At 43.4% G+C, this 27232-nt stretch overlaps 1 protein-coding gene across 4 annotated transcripts in view; it reads left to right on the forward strand.

Moving 5' to 3' along the window:
• LOC131508950 (solute carrier family 23 member 1-like) overlaps positions 1–27232 on the forward strand; it is a 58954-nt gene that overhangs the window by 7768 nt on the left and 23954 nt on the right. For all 4 annotated transcript variants that reach the window (XM_058724192.1, XM_058724190.1, XM_058724193.1 and 1 more), the window contains exons 4-5: positions 5790–5947; positions 24637–24796. In XM_058724192.1, the coding sequence (XP_058580175.1) occupies positions 5790–5947; positions 24637–24796 (318 nt within the window). The remainder of the gene's footprint in view (positions 1–5789; positions 5948–24636; positions 24797–27232) is intronic.

Below are 27232 nucleotides of genomic sequence, written 5' to 3' on the forward strand. Positions count from 1 at the left end.
GGGTGTATGTGCCCCTTCGAAACAGTGGCATGTATCCCTAGGATAAATACCTAGTAGTGCAATTGCTGGGTCATAGGGTAGTTCTATTTTTAATTTTTTGAAGAACCTCCATACTGTTTTCCAGAGTGGCTGCACCAGTTTGCATTCCCACCAGCTGTGCCAAAGAAATCCTCTTTCTCTGCATCCTCGCCAACATCGGTTGTTGCCTGAGTTGTTCATGTTAGCCATTCTGACTGGTGTGAGGTGGTATCTCATTGTGGTTTTGATTTGTGTTTCCCTGATGATGAATGATGTTGAGCATTTTTTCATGTGTCGGTTGGCCATCTGGATGTCTTCTTTGGAGAAGTGTCTATTCATGTCTTTTGCCCATTTCTTCACTGGATTATTTATTTTTTAGGTGTTGAATTTCGTAAGTTCTTTACAGATTTTGGATACTAATGCTTTATCTGATATGTCCTTTGCAAATATCTTCTCCCATTCTGTCAGTTGCCTTTTAGTTTTGCTGATTGTTTCCTTCGCTGTGCAGAAGCTTCAAAGTAATTATTGATACATGTATGTTTATTGACATTTTATCACTTGTTTTGTGGTTGTTTCTGAAAGTTTTCTCTGATCCTTTCTTGTCTTTCTCTCTGTCATCTTTTGCTGATTTTCTTTAGTGGTATATTTGGACTTATTTCTCTTTATTCTTTTCATGTTTATTAATGGCTTTTGATATATGGTTGCCATTAGGTTTGTATATAACTTCTGCATATAGCAGTCTCTATTAAATTGATAGTTAAGTTTGAACCCATTATTTTCTCCTCTCCTCTCCCACATTTTAAGTGTATGTTATTATACTTTATATTTTTGTGGGTGGGAGTTCCTTAACTGATTTTTTACAGAAATATTCATTTTTACTGCTTTTGTGTTTCCTACCTTTATACTGTCACTTTTGATCTCTCCTTTCCACTCAGAGAGTCTCCTTTAATATTTCTTGCAGGGCTGGTTTAGTGATTTACAAACTCCTTTAGTTTTTGTTTGTCTGGGAAACTTTTTATCTCTCCTTCTATTCTGAATGATAGCCTTGCTGGACAGAGTATTCTGGGCTTCAGATTTTTCCCATTCAGCACTTTAAATATATCATGCCACTTCCTTCTGGTTTGCAAAATTTCGGTTGAAAAATCTCCTGCTAGCCTTATGGGTTTTCCCTTGTAAGTTAATGACTTCTTTTGCTGCTTCGTCTTGCTGCTTTTAAGATATTTCCTTTATCACTATATTTTGCAAGTTTAATTATAATATGTCTTGGTGTGGGTCTGCTTTTGTTGATTTTGTTGGGAGTTCTCTGTGCCTCCTGGATCTGGATATCTGTTTCCTTCCTCAGATTAGGAAAGTTTTCAGCTCTTATTTCTTCAAATAAATTTTCTGCCCCCTTTTCTCTCTCTTCTTCTGGGACTCCTGTAATACAAATGTTATTATATTTGATGGAGTCACTGAGTTCCCTAAGTGTATTCTCATTTTGTGTAATTTTTTTTTCTCTCTTTTGTTCAGCTTGATTACTTTCCATTACTTTCTTTTTTTTAAAGAAAAAAAAAATTTTTTTAACGTTTATTTATTTTTGAGACAGAGAGAGACAGAGCATGAATGGGGGAGGGCCAGAGAGAGGGAGACACAGAATCTGAAACAGGCTCCAGGCTCCGAGCTGTCAGCCCAGAGCCCGACTCGGGGCTCGAACTCACGGATGGTGAGATCATGACCTGAGCTAAAGTCGGACGCTCAACCGACTGAGCCACCCAGGCGCCCCTCCATTACTTTCTTCTAGGTTACTAACTTGTTACTCTGCTTCTGCCATCCTGTTATTCATTCCATCAAGTGCGTTTTTCATTTGGTTTATCGAGCCCTTTATCTCTGCTGTGTTATTCCTTATCTCTGTGTTAAGGGTCTCACTCCTGTCTTCCACTCTTTTTTTTTTTTGTTTGTTAAGTCCGGTGAGTGTCTTTGTGATCATTGCTTTAAATTCTCTATCAGGCAGGTTATTTATATTTGCTTATATTTCCATTTCTTTAGATCTCTGGCCATGGCCCTGTCCCGTTCTTTCATTTGGGATAAATTTCTCTGTCTCCCCATTTTTCTGCCCTCTCTGTGTCTGTTTCTCTGTGTCAAGAAAGTCAGCTATGACTTGTGCTCTTCAAAGTAGTGACTTTACGAAGAGGAGGTCCTGGAGTGCCCTGCAGTGCAGTGTCCCTGTTCACCAGAACCTGGCACTTCAGGAAAGTATCCTGTATGTGTTGCTTATACCCTGCTGTTGTATCTGAATCATCTTTCCTTTCAGTACAGTCGTCTGCACGGGCTCTCTGCCTGTTGTGGGCAGCAGTTCCTCTATGTGGTGTTAGTGGGACCCAGGCAGGCCGGCTCCGAGGGGGCATACCTGCCAGGGAATTGGGGAACAGGGCAGTGGTGTTAGGAGAATTTGCATTGGGCCACTAGTCCTTTGCCAGATCCCCCAAAGCACTGAGGTGGTTGTTAGCTGGGGGCTGCATGTCAGGGTGGCAAGGGATGTGAGGCTGAGTTCCATGCATGTGGGAATGGGGCCCCGGCGGGGGGGGGGGGGGCGGGGGGTGGTTTGGGGTGGCCTGTGACTGGGTGGGGCAAACACCACTGGGTGGGGCTTTAACAAAATTTGCCCTGGGCCCCGAGCTGAGGCTACAAGTGTCTGTGCAGCCCACCTCCGGCAGGTGGCTCTGTGTTCATGCTGGGGGGAGGGGAGGGGGAGGAAAATGGCGCCTGCCAGCTCTCTCCTTTTCAAAGTCCCCCGGCACACTCCAAAATCACTTTGAGCAGATCTGTCTCCTGTTTGCCCCAGAGGTTGTGTAAACTGCCATTTTTACCTTGCCTCTCCATGCAGGCTGCTGGCTCTTTAAGGGCAGTGACCCGACTATCACCTGCCTTTCCAGCTGGCCCAGTGCTGAGTCAGCTGACTTTTAAAGCTCCAGGCTCCAAGTCCCCCTGGTTTTACAAACTCACAGAATTCAGCCCCTCTGGCTTTTAAAGCCAAATGTTATAGGGATTAGGCTTCCCTGTGTGAGCTCCCTGGTGCGAGGGCCCATTTCTCTGCCCTGTATGTGTGCGCAGCTCTCTCCCTCCCGTGGGCAGCCTCCCTCCACCTTTCTGACCTTCCTAAACTTTCAGATGCAGCTTCTCCATATTTAGTCGTGGAGTTTGTTCTGCCAGTCTTTGGATCGCTGTCCGGTTTATTGACTTGGATGTGGATGATACCTACTTGTAAGTGTGGGAGGGGGTGAGCTCCTCCTACTAAGCCATCTTCCCAAGGTCCAAGTCTCCTGCCCGTCTTTAAATCAGATGGTTTGGTTTTTGCTATTGAGCTCTATGAGTTCCTTTTTTGGATGAGTTAACATTTTTTGGATGTTAACCCCCTTATCAGATAGATGGTTTGCAAACTGCAAGTATTTTCTCCTATTCTTCGGATGCCTTTTTATTTTGCTGATGGTTCCTTTTGCTGCGCAGAAGCTTTTTAGTTTGATGTAGTCCCACTTGTTTATTTTTGCATCTGTTGTTTGAGCTTTTGGTGTCATAGCTAATAATCTTTGTCCAGACCAATGTTAAGGAGCTTTTCCATTGTGTTTTCTTCCAGGAGTTTTACAGTTTCAGGCCTTATATTTAAGTCCTTAATCCATTTTTGAGTTACTTTTTGTGAATGGTGCAAGACGACAGTCCATTTTCATTCTTCTGTATGTGGTTATCCAGATTTCGCAATATCATTTATTGAAGAGACTGTCCTTTCCCCTTGAGCCTTTTTGGCTTGCTTGTCAAATATTAGTTGACCATATATGCATGGGGTTATTTCTGGGCTCTCAGTTCTGTTCTACTGGTTTATTTGTCTACTTTTATAACAGTACCATACTGGGGCGCCTGGCTGGCTCAGTCAGTTAAGCATCTGACTTCGGCTCACAGTCTGTGAGTTCAAGCCCTGTGTCGGGCTCTGTTCTGACAGCTCGGAGCCTGGAGCCTGCTTCAGCTTCTGTGCCTCCCTCTCTCTCTGCCCCTCTCCTGTTCATGCTCTGTCTCTGTCTCAAAAATAAATAAACATTAAGAAAAAAATTATGACAGTACCATACTGATTTTTTTGTGGGTTTTTTTTTAATTTTTTATTAAAAAAATTTTTTTTAATGTTTATTTATTTTTGAGACAGAGAGAGACAGAGCATGAATGGGGGAGGGTCAGAGAGAGAGAGGGAGACACAGAATCTGAAACAGGCTCCAGGCTCTGAGCTGTCAGCACAGAGCCCGACGCGGGGCTCGAACTCACGAACCGCGAGATCATGACCTGAAACGAAGTCGGACGCTTAACCGACTGAGCCACCCAGGCGCCCCTGTGAGTTTAGTTTGTTTTTTTGTTTTTTTGTTTTTTTTAAATAACGTTCCTCCAGTTTTCAAAAACTGCCATAAAATTTAGCAAAGAGGCTGCTTATTTATGTCATTGAAAAATGAAAATCTGGTATGTTTTTGTTATTTCATTTTTGTCTCACTTTTTAAACTAAGGAAAATATCAAAATATCAACCAGTTGTCAAGTACCATACTGTTTGATTACTATAGCTTTGTAATAAAAATTTGAAACGAGGGGGTTGCCTGAGTGGCTCAGTCAGTTGAGCGTCTGACTCTTGATATCAGCTCAGGTCATGATCTCACAGTTTGTAAGTTCGAGCCCCGTGTCTAGCTCCACACTGAGCATAGAGCCTGCTTGGGATTCTCTCTCTTCCTCTCCCCTGCTTTCTCTCTCTCTCTCAAAATAAAGAAACTAAAAAGAAAAGAAAAAAAGTTTGAAATGAGGAATTAGGATGGCTCCAGCCTTGTTCTTCTTTTTAAGGATTACTTTGGCCGTTTGAAGTCTTTTGTTGTTCCACACAAATTGTGACATTGTTTTTTCTATTTCTGTGAGGAATGTCATTAAAATTTTGATACAAATTTCATTGAATCGATACGCGGCTTTGGATAGGATGGAAATTTTAATAGCATTAATTCTTCCTCCCTCCTGCTAATTTTCTGCTTAGTTTATTCTTCTTGTTCTAGTTCCTTGAGGTGTAAAGTCATTCGAGATTTTTCTTCTAGGTGTTTATCGCTATAAGCTTCCCTCTTCAAACTGCTTTTGCCACGTTGCATAAGTTTTGATATGTTGCGCTTCCATTTTTGTTTGTCTCAAGACATTTTTTGATTTCTTTTGATTTCTTCTTATTCCCGTTGGTTGTTCAGAAGGGTATTGCTTAATTTCCACAAATATGTGAATTTTCCAGTTTTCCTCCTGTTTCATGCCATTCAGACCCATGGTATGATTTCATTCATGAAATTTGCTAAGACTTTTTGTGACTTAATATATGATCTATCTGGAGAATGTGTTCAGGGCTTCCTGCTCATTAGTCTTGCCCTCACCTTGTACCTTGTTTTAATTATGAGCCTCTTGCTTCTTCTTATTCTTAAGGCCCCTTCCTTGGCTCCTGTTATGTCCTGCTATTTTGTGTCCCTGCCTTGGTTTCTCATGTAGGCTATCGGTTCCCAGTGCCAGGGTTCTGCCCTTGAACCCCAGACCCTCTGGTTAGGTCCCTGTTAGTTGCTGTCTGGTCTTCCTACTTCCTACTGCTTATCTGGATCTCTGCCTGTCACTCATGGTCCGTCTTGAGTAGTGCTCTTTCCTCTGGCGGAAGAATGGGAATGACGGTGGGATCAGGTAACCGTGGCATCTGCTTAACCTCTTAACCATCTGCTTAACCATCTGCTTAACATCTCTGCTCCGCCCACAGCACTTCCTCACGGCCCTGGGGGGGCTCGTGTCAGTGCCACTCATCCTGGCCAAGGACCTGTGTCTGCAGCATGACCCCCTGACTCAGAGCTACCTCATCAGCACAATTTTCTTCGTCTCTGGCTTCTGCACTCTCCTGCAAGTGTTTTTTGGAGTCAGGTAGGTAAAACTCTTTTCCTGGGATTCTGACTTTTACCTGCTGAGGTATCAGCAAGATTTGCTTGGCTTACAGCTGCAGAGGTGTTTAGGTAGACATGATGGAGGGAACATGGGACTGGGAATCAGAGCCTGGGTTCAGGTCCTGGCTCCAACACTTACTTTCCATGTTAGCTAGGATTCTTGTGAAAGTCCCATAAGTCCAGATTGGCTTAGGCAAAAAATTGTTCTTTATCGGTGTATAAGGTCAAGGGAAGAGAAAGGCAAGGTTACGCCATGCATCAGGAGCACATTGAACCAGGGGCTCAAGTGCCACTGGGACTTTTTCTTCTCCTCTTGTCTCTACAAAGGCCTGCCCCTGGTATTTGCGAGATGCAGGGCAAGGATACAAATGGAGCCCCACACGCTGCATGTCTAAAACCAAACTTACAAACTCTTAAATAAGATATGTTCTGGTCATTCTACCTGGAAGGCCAGGTTTGAATTTAAAATTTTTTCACTGCTCTAAGTTCTGCTTTGGGACCTAGCCACATGGGGAGGGCCAACCCCCAGCCTGTGGCCTTCCCCCTTGTCTTCTTATGTCAAGTTTTGCTCCAGATCGTAAATGTCCTTACACTCATAAATGTGGGCTGCATACCCACCCCCAACACACATATGCTCATGCACATACACATATACACCAGATTCTCCAAATAGCTGATGCTTGGCCATCCTTCATAGGCCTAGGGGTATGTACACCTGCATCATGGTCTGCCTTCAGCAGGGCAAACCTGGGGAAGAGGTCCAAGCAGGTTCTGGAAGAGGCTCAGGGCCATTTGGGCAGAGGAATTCTTGAGTCTCAAAGGGGAGAGGCACACAGACATGAGGTGGACAGAATCCCTTGGCCCCGCAGATGCCTCCCAGAGGAGGGAGAGTGGAGCCCCCTGGGACAGCAGGCTAAGTACAGGGGGCTCTCCTTTCCTCGTCTGGATGCAGGGCTGTCTCTTCCTCACACTGTCAGTGCCTGTGCTTCATTGTCGCGGTCACGCTTCCCGCACAGGACCGGAGGCAGGCTGCTGGCAGTCCTCACGCTTGTCTCCCAGAGCAGCTGAGGACTGCTCTGGCTGGCCTCGCATTTTAAAATTCCAGGGAAGAGCTCTGATGGGTGCGACTTAAGCCAGATGCCCAGCTCTCACCCATCCTGGCAACACATATGGCAGCTCTCGTTCAGGAAAACTTCCTAAAGAGTCAGGGAAGGAGAGTTCTGTTCTGAACAGACGAGACAGCAGGGATTCGCTGAACTGTGTATGTGGTTTGGTACCCGGAAAACAAGGCTGATGACAGTATGGCCCTTTCTCCCTGACAGTAAGACTGAGATGAGCAAAATCATTATAACCAGTGGAATCACCTTTAATAAATAAATAAATAAATAAATAAATAAATAAATAAATAAAAACACCATCAAGTCCTTTATGTTCATATGTAGGTTGCAAAAATTAGCCTGAGTAAAATGGGGTTCTGTTGCTCTGGAGCTGGCCTGGACAAAATTGCGAGGCCTGGAAAATGTGTCTTCAAAACTTTTTCCTCCTAATTTCGACACATCCTCTCTTCATATTCTCCACCACCACCCCCGCCCCAGCTTGTCTCCCAGAAAGAACTCTGCACCGTGGCTCCCTTCTAGGTTATCAGGAGGGATCAGGACATCCCTCTCTGAGGGTCGTGCAGACCTCTCCTGCTCACCCCAGATCTGTTAGTCGTGGGCCTTCTTCCTTTATCATTTATTTAACATCTAGTCCAAGGACATATCCAAGTTTTGTTCAGCCTGAAGGATGTCCAGTTTTCGGTGTCCCCTTTAAGAAGGACACAAAAGTATGAGTACAAAATCCTGCATGAGAGACAATATTATTACATTGAAAAAAAATCATGATAAATTACGACATTTTTTTTTTTTAATTTTTTTTAACATTTATTTATTTTTGAGACAGAGACAGAGCATGAACGGGGGAGGGTCAGAGAGAGAGGGAGACACAGAATCTGAAACAGGCTCCAGGCTCTGAGCGGTCAGCACAGAGCCCGACAGGGGGCTTGAACTCACAGAACGTGAGATCATGACCTGAGCTGAAGTAGGATGCTTAGCCGACTGAGCCACCCAGGCGCACCAAATTACGACATTTAAAAAGCAGATTAACACCACAAATGTCACAAATTCCAAAATTTTCCAATCTTTTTTTTTTTTAATTTTAAAGTTATTTATTTATTTATTTTGCGAGAGAAAGAGAGCACGAACAGGGAAGAGGCGGAGAGAGAGGGAGAAAGAGAGAAACCCAAGCAGGCTCCGCCCTGTCAGCAGCAGAGCCTGATGTGGGGCTCGAACTCACAAACCGCGAGAACAAGACCTGAGCTGAATAACAGGAGTCAGATACTTAACCGGCTGAGCCACCCAGGAGCCCCTACTCCTTTCTTGTTGAATTGAAAGTGGTGTACTCTTTGATCGACATTTTCTGAAGAGAAGGAAAGATAATTGAGTCATTCTGCTTCCGTGGGTCGGTCCAAATTTGTTTGTTACTACTGCTAGTTAAGATGCGTGGTCATCCTTTCACACAAAACTGTAATACCACTATAGATTTGTGCCCTACAAACACATTCTCTTGTCCGTGATTTCCATCAGAAATGTCTAAAATGCATGCTGCATTTAAAAGTGTAAATGGGGGGCGCCTGGGTGGCTCAGTCAGTTAAGCTGCTGACTTCGGCTCAGGTCACGATCTCGCTGTCCGTGAGTTCAAGCCCCGCGTCGGGCTCTGTGCTGACCGCTCAGAGCCTGGAGCCTGTTTCGGATTCTGTGTCTCCCTCTCTCTGACCCTCCCCCATTCATGCTCTGTCTCTCTCTGTCTCAAAAATAAATAAACGTTAAAAAAATTAAAAAAAAAATAAAATAAAAAATAAAAGTGTAAATGGTACATTATCAACTATATTCTTGATAGGAGAAAACTTCCATCTTGCCTGCATATCAACGAGACTCACGTCTTCTCTGGCGATTTTGCGTATCTGATGGTTTTCAGATTTTCCACAGACTTGCTTCTGGCACCCTACATTTCAACCTTTGTTTCTCCTCCAACGCCCACGTACATCAGGTGCCATAGGACACATTCATAACATAACGTGACCTCGGGTTTGTGCAACTTCACGAAGTAGAGTGAGCTGGCACAAGGGGAGGTAGGAGTATTGCGAGACCCAATCATGACCCTGAGGTGGCTAGCAGGAAATTAAATATACATGGGTGGGGATGCCTGGGCGGCTCAGTCGGTTGAGCGTCCGACTTCGGCTCAGGTCACGATCTCGCGGTCCGTGGGTTTGAGCCCCGCGTCTGGCTCTGTGCTGACAGCTCGGAGCCTGGAGTCTGCTTTGGATTCTGTGTCCCCCTCTCTCTCTGCCCCTCCCCCACTCATGCTCTGTCTCTCTCTGTCTCTCAAAAATGAAGAAACATTAAAAAAATTTTTAAATAAACAAACAAACAAACATGGGTGGTTTAGTGGTCTCAACCCACGTAAATCTATCCTGCCACATTCAAACTAAATTGATCCTGACTCAGCTTCCCCTGGCCAAATCCTAAGAGTGCTTATGACCTTTCAAATGCCATCTGATGCAAGATTTAGAGTCCGTGAGGAGGCAGTGCAAAGAGGCAGTAGCTGGCCAAATGTGGCTGAAACCATTTACTTTTACAAAGTTGCCAAAGGCCTATGGCTAGTGCACACGTTGCAGGACCCCCCGGGACTTGAGAAGGAGCCCGGCAAGTGAGGGTCCCTTTACCCTAAATCTCCTTTTGACCTAATCTGTGCCAGGCCTGTGTCCCGCCCTGGAGTTGCGAAGGGAAATGGAAAACATTTCCTACAATGTGCTTCTGCTGACCTATATTGATAGAAGGTGACATGACAGGAAAAATTAATATCCATCTATTCAGTGTCAATTATCTGAATCAAACCACATAGGTATAGACAGATATGGGGCTGGCCGGTTGTTTCCAGGATAGACTGACTGCAGACAACATTCAGAGGAGTATATTCACTGCTGGCATATCCCTTTTGCCTGAATCAAATCAAAGGCACTTTCCAAAGTGCTTCCTTTGCAAGTCATTTCCAGGCGAGACGCCAAGGCTTAAGTTCTTGCAACCTCTATTGAGGAGTGGAGACCAGTGCCCACGGCTTTGGAGGGTTATTTCCCTGCTCTCTCTTCTTCTGTCACCATCTCGGTGAGCTAAGACTTCTTCCAAATCCCCGACCAAGGACTCAGAGAGGTGTAGGGTTTGCTCTGGTCTATCAGACCCCCTATTTTCCAGGATTGGCTCTGGGAATGTGAGATGGTGCGGTGGGATTAGGGACGGCTTGCGGTAACCTGCCTGGGTCCCAGGACACCCCGCCCCATGGAGAGTTACAAACACAAAGCGCTTCTGGATGGGGGAGTCCCCCCCATAAATCTGAGATGGCATTAATTATAATTTTGGAAGAGTACTGAGTTTGGAAACTGGAGGACGGAACTCCCATCTTGGCTTCTGTACCATGGGAACTTAGACAAATCATCTGCCCTCTTTAAGGCTCAGTTTCTCATCGACAAAACGAAGGAATTCAACTATACGATGTCTGAAAGTCCCTTCTGTCTCTGTTGTGGACAGCTATGATGTTGACAGAGAAGATGATGAAGCCCCGGGTTTCAATGGGATAATCAGTAGTAAAAGTGCCTCTGGACCTAGCCTTCTGGTAGGCTCCATAAGAAACACAAACTAATCAGCAGTTAGGGCCCAAAGAACTTGAACTTACACCTTAATTAAACATGCAGAGAAAGAGGTAAATAAAATTAGGAAATGAAATAATGTTAATGCCATTAGGGTGGGGTCAGGAATAAATGTGAGTTTGGTTCTAGGAAATAAGCTTCTGTCTCAGGTGCTGATGAGCAACTCCCTGGGGCGCCTGGGTGGCGGGGTGGCGCAGTCGGTTAAGCGTCCGACTTCAGCCAGGTCACGATCTCGCGGTCTGTGAGTTCAAGCCCCGCGTCAGGCTCTGGGCTGATGGGTTGGAGCCTGTTTCCGATTCTGTGTCTCCCTCTCTCTCTGCCCCTCCCCCGTTCATGCTCTGTCTCTCTCTGTCCCAAAAAATAAATAAAAAACGTTGAAAAAAAAAATTAAAAAAAAAAAAGAAGATAAAAAAAAAGACGTTATAGATTGTGAAACCTAACTGAGAGTTGATGACTCAAAGGCCAAGTAGAACTGGCTACTGGTTATTTGCTGGTAACCAAAAATTCTGATGTTGCAACAAGGTCATCATGATTAAAACCACATTAAATAATCAAAAGGGAATGATAAGAGACGATAACTGCTGCTCTTGATATAGGAGTTCCCAAGCACTGTGCCCAGTGTGGGGCAGGCGGCTGTAATCCTTGGCGACATGGACAGCTGTCTCCCTGGTACGGCTTTAAGGGTCTTGGGTGCATCCCCTAAGAGCCTTCCTCACTTAGGTGTTCACTTCTGCAATTCACGGAAGGGCATACTTCTATCATTCATTTCAAAATAAGACATTAATTTTGAAAGGAAATCACTAGAAGAAATCAGATATTGACTACATGTGATTCTAGGCCTTAATGCCATCTCTGGAATTATTCATAGTTTGTACTGGTAATTTCTTTTTCTGGAGTGGTTCCAGGTAACATGTCTCTCCATTTTCCTGGGAATAGCTCAAGTGTGGAACACGTACTTCTGGCAAAGTCCATCGGCTTGTCTTATGCTTACTCGCATACAGTTTTTCCTGAGTCAGCTCTGGCCTTGATCCTTTGCATCCAGTGACTTCCTGTGGCTGAGCCCAGCCCTGCCCTACTCTGTGCCTGTCATTGGTTATGCAGAAAGGCCATGGCCATCACCAGAGGTATGCAGCCACTTTGCTCCTGCCCTCTTGACAGCCAAGTCACCAGATGTGCCATTGGGGCTCTGACGGGAGCAGGAACAGTGGTGGCTGTTGGGATAGAAGAGTGACCTGACAATTCATCACATCAGAGGAGTCCTAAGGAGGTGGCTGGTGTGCTTCCTCTGGGTTGAAGTTGAGTAGTTACCCATAGGGAGGGCACCAGTGGTATTTCCTACAATGTACCTGCTTGATGGAGGGAACTCAGGAAAAACATGAACAGAGTGTTCTTTGTCCACTAGTGAAGTAGTTGAGACTCAGAGTGCTCAGGATTTCTTACAACACAGTGACCCTCTTAAATTCAAGGCGAATTCATCAGTTCCATCTTACGTTCCTGAGACTCTGCTCCCCATTCTGGTCTGTTTCAAAGTCCATGTGACATCATCCTTTGCCCACTCAGGGACTGACTCAAGAAGGAACATTAACATGATGACATGGTGAGGTTGGATTCCAGCAGATCACCCTCCAGATGCATCTGTCCCCAGCTGTTGACCGCCTCCCCATTTACCCGTGTTCTTCCCCTCCTTACTCACAGGCTTCTCAAATTCCACATGTCCCAACCCCAGAACTCCTCAGGGGGATCATCCCTTCCAGGTTCCCAGGTGCTTAAGGCCCTACCTAGTGGAGACTTAATGCTCCTTCTCCTTTCTTCCCTGGACAATATTTGCATTATTTTCTCTTAGAGTCCTCTTGTTTCTGTGAAGAGGAATTGTTTTTTAATTTTTCCAAAGCCGTGAGAATTAAATTAGATAATGCATACAAAGAGGTTAGCTTAGTGCCAGGTACAAAAAATTTATTTTTCACACCAGGAAAAGGATTGTACTATACACAAATTTTGCACCCTCCCTCCCTTTTTTAATAATTAGAAACATTTGATTGTAAGAAACAGTCCTCCTCCCCCTTTTTAAACATATACAATGCACCATATTTTTCCATTTCCAACAAACACATTTCTGCAATAGTTCTTTTTAAAATATGATCACTTAGTATTTCATATTCTAGAAAATATAATTATATTCTAATTTATTTAACTATTTACTATTAAAGGAGACTTAAGTTGTTTCAGGTCTTTCACTATTGCAATAGCAACCAACGTGATTTGTTAAGTATGAGAAGTAGAAATTATATGTATACTGACAATCATTTATCTAGTTAAAGACAGAAGAAAGGCTGATAGAAATGTTTAAGATTATATTTTTCATATATATATAAAAGGTATATATTATACGTATGCTGATAAAGCTTATCTGGTTAAAGATTAAAAATAGACTGGAGCAAAATGTTAATAACCATTTCTGGGTTATAGAATTAGGGTAATTTAAATTTATTCTTTATATTTGTCTTGATTTGCCATTTATTTTTCTTCAGTGTTCATGTATTACTTTATAACTGGGAAAAGTAAAAACCATTTAAAAGGTGTTTTTAGAAAAGTACCAGGGTATGTTTCATGAGCCATACCCTTTGAGTCTGTGCCTGAGAACAAAAGTCCAGTAGGCTGCCTATTACTGTATTGGAGGGGGGCCTGGGGCTGGGAGTTATGCCCCAACCTTGAGACAAATTCTGAGATCCTGCAACATTTTCCACTTCACCTGCTTTCATCTTCGTTTCCCCAAGTCATTTCTCCATGATCAGCATTGAAGCCCTAAAAATAAAAAAGGACACGTGTGTTTGTCTTTGGGGCAGAACAGAAGGGAGGGCTGGAGCAATGGCTCCCAATCCAGCGTGGATTTTGGGTGGTGGGGGAGGGAGGAGGTGTAGGGGGTGGTCAAAGGGTAGTAAGCAGTGATGGGTTTAAAGAAGATAGACAAATAGGCTTCCCCTTCCGATTTCACATCTTCCTCCTATTTTTTTCCCCCTAGGCAGAGTCAAACATTTCATCCCTTTAAGCTGATTATTTAGCTCCATATCTCTAATTAACACACTTCCATTTTAGGTATTACTAATTGATGTGCCAATATGAATGATTATGATCTCCTTTTCTTTCACAGCCCACTCCCTCTCACTGCAAACAAGCATACTTCCCATCCTCTTATTCTCCCATGCTCCCAACATAGATCAATATTCCATATTTACATTATAATTAATGACTAGAATGCTATTTGGAGCTGAATCACAACGTGCTTTTCCTGCCCAGATTTTTGTTTTCCCTGGAGTTAACACCTTTCTTGTTTCTATACTTCATTTTCTATGTACTTATTTCTAATTCAGTTATATACTCTTTGTTTATTGTCTAAATTTCTTCCTAATAATTTCATTCACATCAGCTTCATCTTCTTGATGAACTATCTCCTAGAGCTCTCTGACTTGCTGCAATTTGGAGTGGCTGCTCTATATGCCTGGTATCCATTATATATGTCATCCTGAGATGACCCTTCATCCCTATCCTGAGAATCCCCTTCATGTCAGTTCTCAGTCTATGTCTCTTATTCCCACAGTGGTATCCTTTTTGGAGAAACACAAGAGTCCAGTAGCTTCCTGAGAGAGAAAGAATACATCGGAGATAAATTTTGTAAGACTTCGTATATGTGAAAGTATCTTGATCCTACTCTCATGCTTCATTGATAGCTTAGCTGGGTATAGAAATGTAGGTTGGGAATACTTTTCTTTCAGAATTTGAAAGTATTGTTCCATTGTCTTATAACTTCCAATGCAATTTTAAGAAGGCCAAACCTTGGGGCGCCTGGGTGGCGCAGTCGGTTAAGCGTCCGACTTCAGCCAGGTCACGATCTCGCGTTCTGTGAGTTCGAGCCCCGCGTCAGGCTCTGGGCTGATGGCTCGGAGCCTGGAGCCTGTTTCTGATTCTGTGTCTCCCTCTCTCTCTGCCCCTCCCCCCGTTCATGCTCTGTCTCTCTCTGTCCCAAAAATAAATAAAAAACGTTGAAAAAAAAAAAAGAAGGCCAAACCTTTATGTAATCTTTCCCCCTTACCCCACCCCAGAAGATGGAAAGAACTGCTTTACAATCCTGTGTTATAAATGTTTAGTTATGTGTCATGGCCTGAGTTTATTTTTATCCATTATACTGTGTACTCCATAGGTCCTTTTAATATGCAAATACTCGTCCTTCAGTTTCTTTGAATTTTTTCCTCAAACTCCTTTTATTCACATGCTGGATTTCCTGGACTGGTTCTCTAATTTTCTTACTTTTTCTATCCTTATTTACATCTCTTTGTATTTTTGCTCTTTTGGGGGGAGGAAATTACATCAATTTTATCTTCCAACTCTTCTGCTTAATTTATTTATACTATAAGTTTTAAAAGATTTTTTTCTGTTCTCTGAATATTCTTGTTTTTGCATCCTATTCTTATTCTATGAATGCAAGATCTCTTACTTGCTAAAGATACAAATGAGAGTGTGTTTTAAAAGTATCATCCCCTTGGGGCGCATGGGTGGCGCAGTCGGTTAAGCGTCCGACTTCAGCCAGGTCACGATCTCGCGGTCCGTGAGTTCGAGCCCCGCGTCAGGCTCTGGGCCGATGGCTCGGAGCCTGGAGCCTGTTTCTGATTCTGTGTCTCCCTCTCTCTCTGCCCCTCCCCCGTTCATGCTCTGTCTCTCTCTGTCCCAAAAATAAATTTAAAAAAAAGTTGAAAAAAAAAAATTAAAAAAAAAATAATAATAAAAAAATAAAAAAAAATAAAAGTATCATCCCCTTGCAGGACAGGTTACTTTCTTTTATTTTTTTAATTAAAAAAATGTTTTTAACGTTTAATTTTGAGAGAGAGAGAGAGAGAGAGAGGGAGTGGGAGAGAGAGAGAGAGAGAGAGAGAGACAGTATGAATGGGGGAGGGGCAGAAACAGGAGACAAAGAATCCAAAGCAGGCTCCAGGCTCTTAACTGTCAGCACAGAGCCCAATGTGGGGCTTGAACTCACAAACTGTGAGATTATGACCTGAGGTGAAGTTGGACGCTTAACCAACTGAAATTCAGGCTTCCCCAGCTATGCTAGGAAAAACACAAAGATGCTGAAATTCATGACACCATATTAAGACTACAATGTGAATTGTGACCCTTGCTGTTGGGACATGTATCATTCCTGCATGTCATGCTATGATGAAGCCCAAAGTGAACGAGACACACTCTCAGGTTCAGAACATCTAGTCAAGCTTCTGAGGCCCTACCTTAAAATATGAGCACCCAAGTGCCCCTTTAATTTTTTTTTAATATTTATTTATTTTGAGAGAGAGATAGCATGATCAGGGGAGAGACAGAGATAGAAGGAGAGAGAGAATCACAAGCAGGCTCTGCGCCATCAGCACAGAGCCTCATGTGGGGCTCGAACTCATGAAGATCATGAGTTTAAGATCATGACCTGAGCCAAAATCAAGAGTCAGACGCTTAACCAACTGAGCCACCCAGGCGCCCCAAGACAAGTAACTTTCATCTGTTTCTTTATTTGGGTCTCTGTCATTGATAGTCCTGTGGTTGTCTGGCGATCTTTGTATATCTGCTCATATTTTAAGGTAGGGCCTCAGAAGCTTGACTAGATGTTCTGAACCTGAGAGTGTGTCTCGTTCACTTTGGGCTTCATCATAGCATGACATGCAGGAATGACACATGTCCCAACAGCAAGGGTCACAATTCACATTGTAGTCTTAATATGGTGTCATGAATTTCAGCATCTTTGTGTTTTTCCTAGCATAGCTGGGGAAGCCTGAATTTCAGCATCTTTATGCTTTCCTCTCAGGTTGTCCTATCCTCCAGAAAAGGACCTTCCAGTCTCTTGCCCAGAGGGTAAAGACCTGGCTGGAAGTGTGCTCGAAGCTCAGTGGGAAAGTGAGCTGGAAGTTTTCGTGTTCAGTGTACATATATTAAATGAATCATCCCAGTGTTCAGTACGGTATCTTCACTTCAACTGTGCCCGTGTCCCTGCAGTCTGCAGTTTGCCTTTTTCACAGAATAAACTTAAAGTCTTCTGCCAAGATGGGGGAAGGATAGTTACCTGGCTGGTGTTCTGAGAAAGATTTTTAACCTGTTTTAGCTCCATGTTTAACCCTACTTCAAGAACGAACTCCTGACACGTGGTGAGTTTTTCAGTATATTGTCATTTCCCGATTGCCTCCATAGGATACTGATTCCCCAGGAGGTTAAATCAGTCACCACTGTTCATCTGCTCTTCAGCTTTCAGTTTGTTGCAACTGTCTCCTGCTCAGGTCTTTTTATCCTTGTAATTTATTCTTCTAAAATATATTTTAATCATTTTATTGAAGTTTCAAGAGAGGGCAAGTGTATAATCTGGCATTCTTAATCAGAAGTCATTTTTATTATTTTTTAAAAATTCAACACATATTAAGAATATTGGGGTGCCTGGGTGGCTCAGTCGGTTATGCTTCCAACTTCAGCTCAGGTCAAGATCTCATGGCCTGTGAGTTTGAGCCCCACGTCAGGCTCTGTGCTGACAGCTCGGAGCCTGGAGCCTGCTTCAGATTCTGTGTCTCCCTCTCTCTCTGCCCCTCCCCTGCTCATGCTCTCTCTCTCTCTCAAAAATAGATAAACATTAAAAAAATTTTTTTAATTAATTTAAAAAAGACTATTAAATTTTTGTGTTTATTAGTTGCCATAAACATATTTATTGTGCTTTAATTTTGATTAAGATATTTTTGCCATAATAAAGCTTTTATGTTTCTATGGTAAAATGTGTTACTTTTTTCCTTTGCTATTTCTTGATCTACTTTTAACTTAGAAATCCTTTCTATATCCAATAGATAAGTAATAACCTTTTTAAAAAGTATCTTGTCTGTGTGTTGTTTAGATTTTTTAAATTTAACTCTTGAATTTATTTAGGATTCATTCAGGTGCATTGTATGAAGTAAGTCCTCAAATTGATTTTCTTCTCTGTAAAAGCCAATTTTCTCAGTATCATTTGTTGAATAAACCATCTGCTCCTCATTGGGAATCAAGATTTTATTCATCACATATTAAGTTCTTATAAATCCTAGGATCAATCTGTTCAGGCTACTGTTTTCTGCCATTGATTTCTTTAAGTCTTCAACCATTACTGCCCTATTTTAAAATTAATAACTTTGTCATGACTTTATCTAGTTAGGCAAGCTTTTCCTCATTATTCTTTCCTTTAAAAGTCTTTCTAATTTATTCTGGGGCACCTGGGTGGCTCAGTCAGTTAAGCATCCGACTTCCGCTCAGGTCATGATCTTGTGGTTCATGGGTTTGAGCCTCGCATCGGGCTCTGTGCTGATAGCTCAGAGCCTGGAGCCTGCTTCAGATTCTTTGTCTCCCTCTCTCTCTGCCCCTCCCCTACTCGCACTGTCTCTCTCTCTCTCTCTCTCAAAAAATGAATAAATATTAGGGCGCTCGGATGACTCAGTCGGTTAGGCACCCGACTCCGGCTCAGGTCATGATCTCGCGGTCCATGAATTTCAGCCCCACATCAGGCTCTGTGCTGCCAGCTGGGAGCCTGGAGCCTGCTTCAGATTCTGTGTCTCCCTCTCTCTCTCTGCCGCTCCCCTGCTCATGCTCTGTCTCTCTCTCTCTCAAAAATAATAAATAAACATTAAAAAAAGAAGAAATATTAAAAAAAATTAAAAGTCTTTCTAAGTAATTCTAATTTTTAAATTCTTCCAGATGAATTTTTAAATCATTACATGAAATAAAATATTCTCTTTGGGATTTTGGTTGCAATTGCATTACATTTATAGATTAACTTGGAATAAGTGGACCTTTGTAATATTGAGTTTTCCTTTCAGGGAACATAGTATATGTCTCATTTATTCAAGTCATCATACATCTTCTATTAGCATTTTGTTTAAAAATATTATCTCAAGTTATTTTATCACGCAGCTGTATCCTCTTATATTTTTTGAACATACTCAACAATTTTCACTTATTTCTTCAAGGAAATTTTTTCCTTTAAGTTTTCAGAGCAGGAAAACACACAGGATCTTTTTCAAGCCCAAGTCACGCTGGATTTTCTGCCTATTCATCACTTACCTGGATAAGAGGTCTATGTAGTCATAGTGTCTAATGGACAGGATCAACTATGGCCATTCTGTTGCTCAGCCCAGCAGACAACTATTCAACTAGGTTTGACTTTTGAGCTTTCATATTGGTCTCTGCATTTTCCAATTTTAGCAAGAATCTTACTAATTCAGTGTAGTCAGAATCCCTGCCCTCCATATCTGATTGGGTTCATCAGTTCTCTACTATCACTCAGATGATGTCTGATCACCCTGGCCTGCCTTCAGCAGGATCCCCCCTGCCTTATCCCTTATGTTTCCTCTTAGAAACTTTCCAGCCCCTGACCCAACCCCGCTCCTGGGCTATAAATTCCCATCTTTCCTTGTTATATTCAGAGTTGAGCCCAATGCTCTCCCCTACTACAAAATCCCATTGTAGTCCCACCCTGGAATAAAGTCACCTTCACATCATTAACTGGTGTCTTGAATAACTTTTCCTTAACAGAAGTACCTGAGAGCTCAGAGGGAACGGGGGGAGCCTTAACTTCTCAATGCTTCCAAAAGGGTAGATGTTTCTGTTTTGTGGGTTAGAGTGGGACTATGAAGACAGGAGAAAAATGTTTTCTCTAATCATTAACATAAACTCTAGTTTGTTCTTACTTCACGTCTTGTTAGCAGTTGTTTTTATGACAAACGTGCTGTTGCAATTCAACCTGGCGAGTCGGACTTTCTGATCAGGGCTTCCCCACATCCGAGCCAGGCCCTCCCACTGGCACTGCCCACCAGAGGCAGTCTCCTCCTGTGCAGGCAAAGGAGTGTGGACCAACTGCCCTGGAGGGCTGTTGAGATAACTGGATAAAAATGCCGAGTGCTTTTTAAAATTCCGTGTAAACTTAGATGTTAGGAGTCGCCCCGGGGACACATTCCTACAAAATACTTATCCTATGAGATTCTTAAGATGCATTCCTGTGACTACAGATTTTGACATTTAACCTCTTCTTAGAAAACATGCAAGTCATTATTGTAAAGAAAACGGCCGGGCGTCTTCCCTTTTTCAGGCTTGAGCACACAGGTGACACGGTGAAGGGTGGAAGGAGTAGGAGGCACAGGAAGAATCAGACCACCTTTTCTATGGGATGTTGTGAGGGCGGCAGTAGAGATTTGCACCCAGATCCCACTCTGTCTGAGCCCAGACTGGCTCTTTCTGTAAGGGTTCAAGAGGCTGGGTGCGGGCAAGTGGGCTTGGGAAGGGGTGAGAAACAGCTGGAAAGTGAAGTTGGGGGGTCTGAGGATAGCGTGGTAGGTCCTTTATCACTGTAGCATAATATAATCATAAGCCCCCTTAAATCCTGTTTGGAGCCAGGTGAAGTGTCAGTTCTAGAGTGAGGACATAGCATGTCGGAACTTATGGGGCATTGTCAGACCACCTCCTTCAAATCAAATCTAACAGAAATAAAAAGAACCGGGGAGGGTAGCATCTGAAATAGATCCAACAGTACTATGAGAGCAGTAAGCTTCCAGACGATTAGGGGATCCGACAAAAGCAGCTCCATCCCAAATGATACGTGTCGTGCCATCACATGAAGAGAGCTGTGCCTCAGACATTGACCTTAGGGTAGACAGATACTGTCCACTTTAAGAACTAGAACAGGAAGGGGGCGCCTGGGTGGCTCAGTCTGTTAAGCCTCCGACTTCAGCTCAGGTCACGATCTCACGGTCCGTGAGTTCGAGCCCCGCGTCGGGCTCTGGGCTGATGGCTCGGAGCCTGGAGCCTGCTTCCGATTCTGTGTCTCCCTCTCTCTCTGCCCCTCCCCCGTTCATGCTCTGTCTCTCTCTGTCTCAAAAATAAATAAACGTTAAAAAAAAAATTAAAAAAAAAAAAAAAAGAACTAGAACAGGAGGAATAATGAGGGGGAGTGAAGCAAAAGCTGTGGAGCTCTGAGCAGGTGACATCATACTACCTGCAGGGCTGAGCACTTGGCCGGAGAGAGCAAGGGAGTAATTAATACGAAGACACAGCCTTGGACCAGCCCACACATGGATTCCAATAATACGAAAGAAAACAAGGGATGCAGAAAACAAGTCTTAGAGAACCAACCTGCAAGAGTTGGGAATGCCAAACAGTTGGAAAAAAAAAAAAAAAGCCCACACTAGAACATCTGTTATTTAGAGAAAACAGGAGAGAAAATGTCTTAATGTACACCACCTTCTCAGGAAGTACCCACACATTTCAGAGGGAATAACAAAGTAATGGCAATTACGGTTCTTCGGTGAGCTCTTACATGCCCCAGGCATGGGGCTACCCATTTATACATATTTAATCTTCGCAGCTAATCCCTGGGGAGAGTATATTATTTTATCAAAGAGGACACTGAGGCTTGCAGCCGTTGGGCAGCATACCTAGGTCACAGAACTGATGAGAAGCGGAGCTGGATTTAAACTTGGCATTCGTGGATGCCTTGCTCTCGATCGGTGTCAAGAAGCAGCAAGAAACCCAGATGATAAGGGAGGAGACCCGAGCACTCGTCCTGGTTACCTCTATGACATTGGGCCCAGATCTCCTATCTACAATAATGACAAGGCCAAGCTGGATATATTTCAAGGGACTCTCTTCTAGGTCTAAAATGTTGGGTTGGTTTCAAATCAATAGTCTATAGTTTATAAGAGAGACTGATGTCAGAGGCACATGTAGAATAATACTGAATCATACTCATGGGCAGATTTAAAAATATAGGGGTCGCCATTGCAGTGGTAGATAATTATAAAATTTAAAAGAGCACTGAGGGGCGCCTGGGTGGCTCAGTCGGTTAAGCGTTCAACTTCGGCTTGGGTGGTGATCTCGCGGTCTGTGAGTTCGAGCCCCGCGTCGGGCTCTGTGCTGACAGCTCAGAGCCTGGAGCCTGTTTCAGATTCTGTATCTCCCTCTCTCTCTGACCCTCCTGCATTCATGCTCTGTCTCTCTCTGTCTCAAAAATAAACGTTAAAAAAAATTTTTTTTTTTTAAAAAGAGCCCTGAGATATGCATCAAGGTCACCGTAGAAGGTAAAGCATACATAGAACAATGAAAGCCCAGGATAGTACTGAGTGCACGTACCCTATGCATGTACTGGGATGTGCATAAAAGAACTAGCAGCAGTGAAAGGAGAGTATGTAGATCAATATATCTTCCTCTGTTTCCCTCTTTCTATTGCTCACATCTATTTACCAAAAGGGTACTTTTGGTAAGAAGTTATACTTAACGGGGGCACCTAGATGCCTCAGTAGGTTAAGCAACTGCCTCTAGATTTCATCTCAGGTCATGATCTCATGGTTCATGAGTTCGAGCCCTGCATCCAGCTCTGCTCTGACAGTGCTTGGGATTCTCTCTCTCCCTCTCTCTGCCCCTCTTCCCTTGTGCACGTGCATGCACTCTCTCAAAATAAATAAATGAACGTTAAAAAAAAAAAAAAAGAAGTTCTACCTAACAAAATGGGGTGGGGACAACGGCAGGAAGGAATAGAAAATGGAACTGCAAGGTCTAAGTATAAAACAATAAGGGAAAAATTTATTGATACACCGTGTGAACCTAAACATAAAGCATGATAATACACTGAAGCAAATAAATGGAAAAAATTCACCTTGTTCTTGAACATAAAAGATATTTAGCAAATGCAAAAAAGGCAGAAAGTCCATATATCGTATTACCCCAACTACATGTAATCATCTTGGAAGAAATGGACACAAACAGAATTAGAAAGGTGCTCAACTACTTGAAAATTTTGAAATGCTCTCTTAAATAATTTCTGAATGGGGGTGCATACAGTAACAGAAAGCATTTTTTTTAATGAAAAGAAAGCTCATGATCATAAGAATTGTTATTTATTTTAACAGTATCCAAATTCTATGTAATGAACAGACAGTTTATAGACAAGGAGAAAACAGACATTAAATCACATGAATGAGTGCACATCGTTCATAGCTTAATGAAATGCAAATTAACATTTGTTACGACTTCCTTACACGCCTATTAAACTTAAAAAAACAACGATAAACCCAGTGTTGGTAGGTTTTCTTTGTGGCGCCAGGCTCAGTGTTGGAGGAATGGCAGTGAAAAATAATGAATCCCTGACCTCATGGAGCCCAGCACAATGGAAATGGCTGACGTGGTGGACTGTATTTTTGAGAGAGAGAGAAAGAGAGAGAGAGAGGGAGCGGGAGAGGAGCAGGAAGAGATGGAGACACAGAATCCGAAGGAGGCTCCAGGTTCTGAGCTGTCAGCACAGAGCCCGACGCGGGGCCCAAACCCATGAACCAAAAATCATGGGCCGAAGTCGGACACTTAACCGACTGCACCACCCAGGCAGCCCTATATGTTTGTTTTAAAACCTCAAGGAGGGGCGCCTGGGTGGCGCAGTCGGTTAAGTGTCCGACTTCAGCCAGGTCACGATCTCGCGGTCCGTGAGTTCGAGCCCCGCGTCAGGCTCTGGGCTGATGGCTCGGAGCCTGGAGCCTGTTTCCGATTCTGTGTCTCCCTCTCTCTCTGCCCCTGCCCCGTTCATGCTTTGTCTCTCTCTGTCCCAAAAATAAATTAAAAAACGTTGAAAAAAAAAAAAATTAAAAAAAAAAAAAACCTCAAGGAGATTTGGTAAAGATAAATAGAGCATGCTTCCCTTCTGTGTCAAGATATTTAGATTCATAGTTTTTAAATAAAAAAAAAAAGTTGTTCGCACATACCCATACACCACTTGTGGATTCCTGCCTTATGTGGGCAATGTATTCCATTCTACTTTGGAGCCTTTTGTGGGCCTAGATTTATAGATCTAGATCAGTTGCCCTCAACCCCGGCTGCACATTAGAATCACCTTGAGTGCACTGCTAGACGAGCCTGCTAAGGTGATGCCCACCCACTGAGGGTGATGCCCAAGTGTCACTGACTCTAATATTCAGCCAGAATACAAAGGCCACTTGGGTGACAAAACTCTCATAAACTTTGTATTTTCATTACATAGAATGTGCTCAGTCATTCTCGAGAATAAGCCTTTAAGATATCTTTATGAAATCCTGAGTTCAAAAATACCCTTCTGGGATTGTTAAGACAAAGTGGGTGCATCATAGTGACAAATGCAATCAAGATACTGGCGTGCCTCTGTTCCACCCTACCCCAAATTTTAGTGTCATGGGTGGGCAGACTAGGTTAGCCTTGGTGGCCTCTGATCTGATAAGAGAGGATTGTTGGAGGTTGACTTACCAGGCTGTGTTTACCTCAAAGAGAAGAAAGGTAGGTGGACACCTCCAGAAGTTCTCACAGAGGATGGAGTGAGAGGCAAGGCAGGAGTGAGAAGGGCCTGGATGGAAAAACGCACCCTGATAATTTACCTGAAAACTGTTCTGTCCATATAATGAAAAGGAGGCTTGAAGGGAAAGGTCTGGGATTGCTGATCATTTTGGAAGACACCAAGGAGTCTGGCGACCCAGATTTTAGGCTGTGCATCTCTTGGAGGGAGAACTCCACATGGGAGCTGTGCTTTTATCCTGGGCTCTGGGGAAGATTCTCTGAGACCGGGGTGGACAATGGCACCCAGTGCACATGGCCGCTGAGCTCTGCTGGTCTGTGAATGATTTCCCAGTGCCTGACTCTCCTCCTTAGTTTGCATCTCTAAGACTGGGGTTAGGTCTGCTTGTCTTCCCCGTACTCACCTCTCCCACCTGTCCAAAGTTTGCCGGGGTTCATGGGTCTGACATGGAGCTTACCCGCTAGGTCATGTATCGCCTCTAAATCAAGCTAGGACTTGGGATTTTAAAAAATCCCCCATTGGGCCCAGTTTCAGACCAGTGCTAATGGATCTTTTGAGTAACTGCATCCTTTTCCCCCTCCTCCAGGCTGCCCATTCTCCAGGGAGGGACATTTGCTTTTGTGGCACCCTCTCTGGCCATGCTCTCCCTCCCCACTTGGAAGTGCCCACCGTGGACACTCAATGCCAGCCTGGTGAACACCAGCTCTCCTGAATTCACTGAAGAATGGCAGAAGAGAATCCGAGAGGTAAGGGGCTAAGGGGGGTGGAAGGGGAAATGTATACTACTACCATATGTTTGATAATATTGCTCTGGTTCAATTTTTTCTCCCCTCCTTCCAAAGTCAGAACTTGTACCTTCGTTAATGGACTTTTAAAAAAAATGTTTTTTAATGTTTATTTTTTTATTTTTGAGAGAGAGAAAGAGAGAGAGTATGAGCAGGGAGGGGCAGGGAGAGAGAGGGAGACACAGAATCCAAAGCAGGCTCCAGGCTCCGAGCTGTCAGCACAGAGCCCGACATGGGGCTCGAACCCATGAACTATGAGATCATGACCTGAGCCAAAGTTGGGTGCTTAACTGACAAAGCCAACCAGATGCCCCTCTATTCTTTTTTCTTTTTTGTGTTTTTTTTTTTAATGTTTATTCATTTTTGAGAGACGGAGACAGAGCATGAGCGGGAAGGGGCAGAGAGAAAGGGAGACACAGAATCCGAAGCAGGCTCCAGGCTCTGAGCTGTCAGCACAGAGCCCGACACTGGGCTCGAACCCATGAACTGTGAGATCATGACCTGAACCAAAGTCAGATGCTCAACCGACTGAGTCACCCAGGCGCCACTACCCTTGTAAATGAACTTTTAACTTAAGTTTAATACAGATAGAAAAGAACACAATAAATTTCCAAAAGCTGAACTTGCTTGTGTAACCAGCACCTGGATCAAGCAACAGAACATTACCAACATCCCAGAGGCTCCATTGTTCCTCCTTCAGGGATAATCACTGACCTGATTTCCAATACCATAGATTAGTTCCCCCTGGTTTTGAACGTCATATACGGAACTACACAGTACATATTAGTTTGTGTCTGTCTTCTTCCTTCAACATTATTTTTTTTATTAAAAAAATTTTTTTTATTATTTTTTTTCAAGGAAACATATACATTTAATTGTTTCAAGTTGATTTGTAGTGCTCAAGCTATTTATATCCAAATTTACAGAAAGTCAAGATAAAGCTATCAGTGCTTACTTCTAAATAGATGATTTACCTAAAGTCCATGTCTCAATTCCATAATTAAAAATTTTTTTTTAATGTTTATTTGTTTTTGAGTGAAACAGAAACAGTGCAAGCAGGGGAGGGGCAGAGAGAGGGAGACACAGAATCCGAAGAAGGCTCCAGGGTCCGAGCTGTCGGCACAGAGCATGACACAGGGCTCCAACCCATGAACTGTGAGATCATGAGCTGAGCCCAAGTCAGATGCTTAACTGACTGAGCCACCCATGTGCCCCCTCAACATTATTTTTACAAGAGTCTTCCGTATTGTTATATGTTGGGGTAGATTCTTCACTGTCTTTACTGAGTAGTGTTCCATTATATAACTCTACAGCAATTTATTTATCTATTCTGCTGTTACGCAGACTGTGTTTATGGGTAGTTTCCAGTTATTGATAGTTATAGATGGCATTCCAGTTATAGATAGTATTGCTATAAATGTTTGTGTCCTTGTTTTTAGGTGAATGTATATTCGTATCTCCACTGAATATACAGCTAGGAGTGGGATTGCTGTCATAAGATATGTGTGCCAGTCAGGGATGACCAAAGAAACAGAACCAGCGGGATACATAGTGATACACGTAAGAGGAGATTTATTATAGGAATTGACTCCTATGGTTATGGAGGCCAGGAAGTCCTTGAGCTTTTTCACATATATGTTGACATTCATGTTGGTGGGCAACCTGGGTTGCCCGTCTTTTTTTTTTTTTTTTTTTCCAACGTTTTTTTTTTTAATTTATTTTTGGGACAGAGAGAGACAGAGCATGAACGGGGGAGGGGCAGAGAGAGAGGGAGACACAGAATCGGAAGCAGGCTCCAGGCTCCGAGCCGTCAGCCCAGAGCCTGATGCGGGGCTCGAACTCACGGACCGCGAGATCGTGACCTGGCTGAAGTCGGACGCTTAACCGACTGCGCCACCCAGGCGCCCCTGCCCGTCTTTTTATAGTAGTCTGGTTCACGGCCTCAGTTGCAAAATAGGCAAAGGTCAAACCAGAGACACTGTCAATGCCAGTTTTTAAAAATATTAAAACCTCCCATACTCTGTGAAATGTCCAGCACAGGCAGACTGCCAGCTCTGAGACATGGGCCATATACCCTCATATTCTCCCACCAAAGGCACATGCGCCCATTGCTATTGGCAACGGGGACCATCCTGGGCAACCTAAGTGACTTCAGATGGAGATAGGGATTATGTTGTTCATGAGCCCACGTGTGCATGGATTGTGGCGCAAGGTATCATCTTGTGGACCCTAGTGACTACATTCAAAGTCATACTTCACTCCTCTTTTTAAGACTCAGGGGCATCACCATGAACCACCAATATTTGAGATTTAACTATAAACTCGTGTGCCATAAAAGGAGCCCTGTATGAGCCACTTGCCAGCCCAAACTGCTAGTCACTGACCGCAGCCCAAGAC

The sequence above is a fragment of the Neofelis nebulosa genome, chromosome 4, assembly GCF_028018385.1.
Source record: "Neofelis nebulosa isolate mNeoNeb1 chromosome 4, mNeoNeb1.pri, whole genome shotgun sequence".
Classification (NCBI taxonomy): Eukaryota; Metazoa; Chordata; class Mammalia; order Carnivora; family Felidae; genus Neofelis; species Neofelis nebulosa.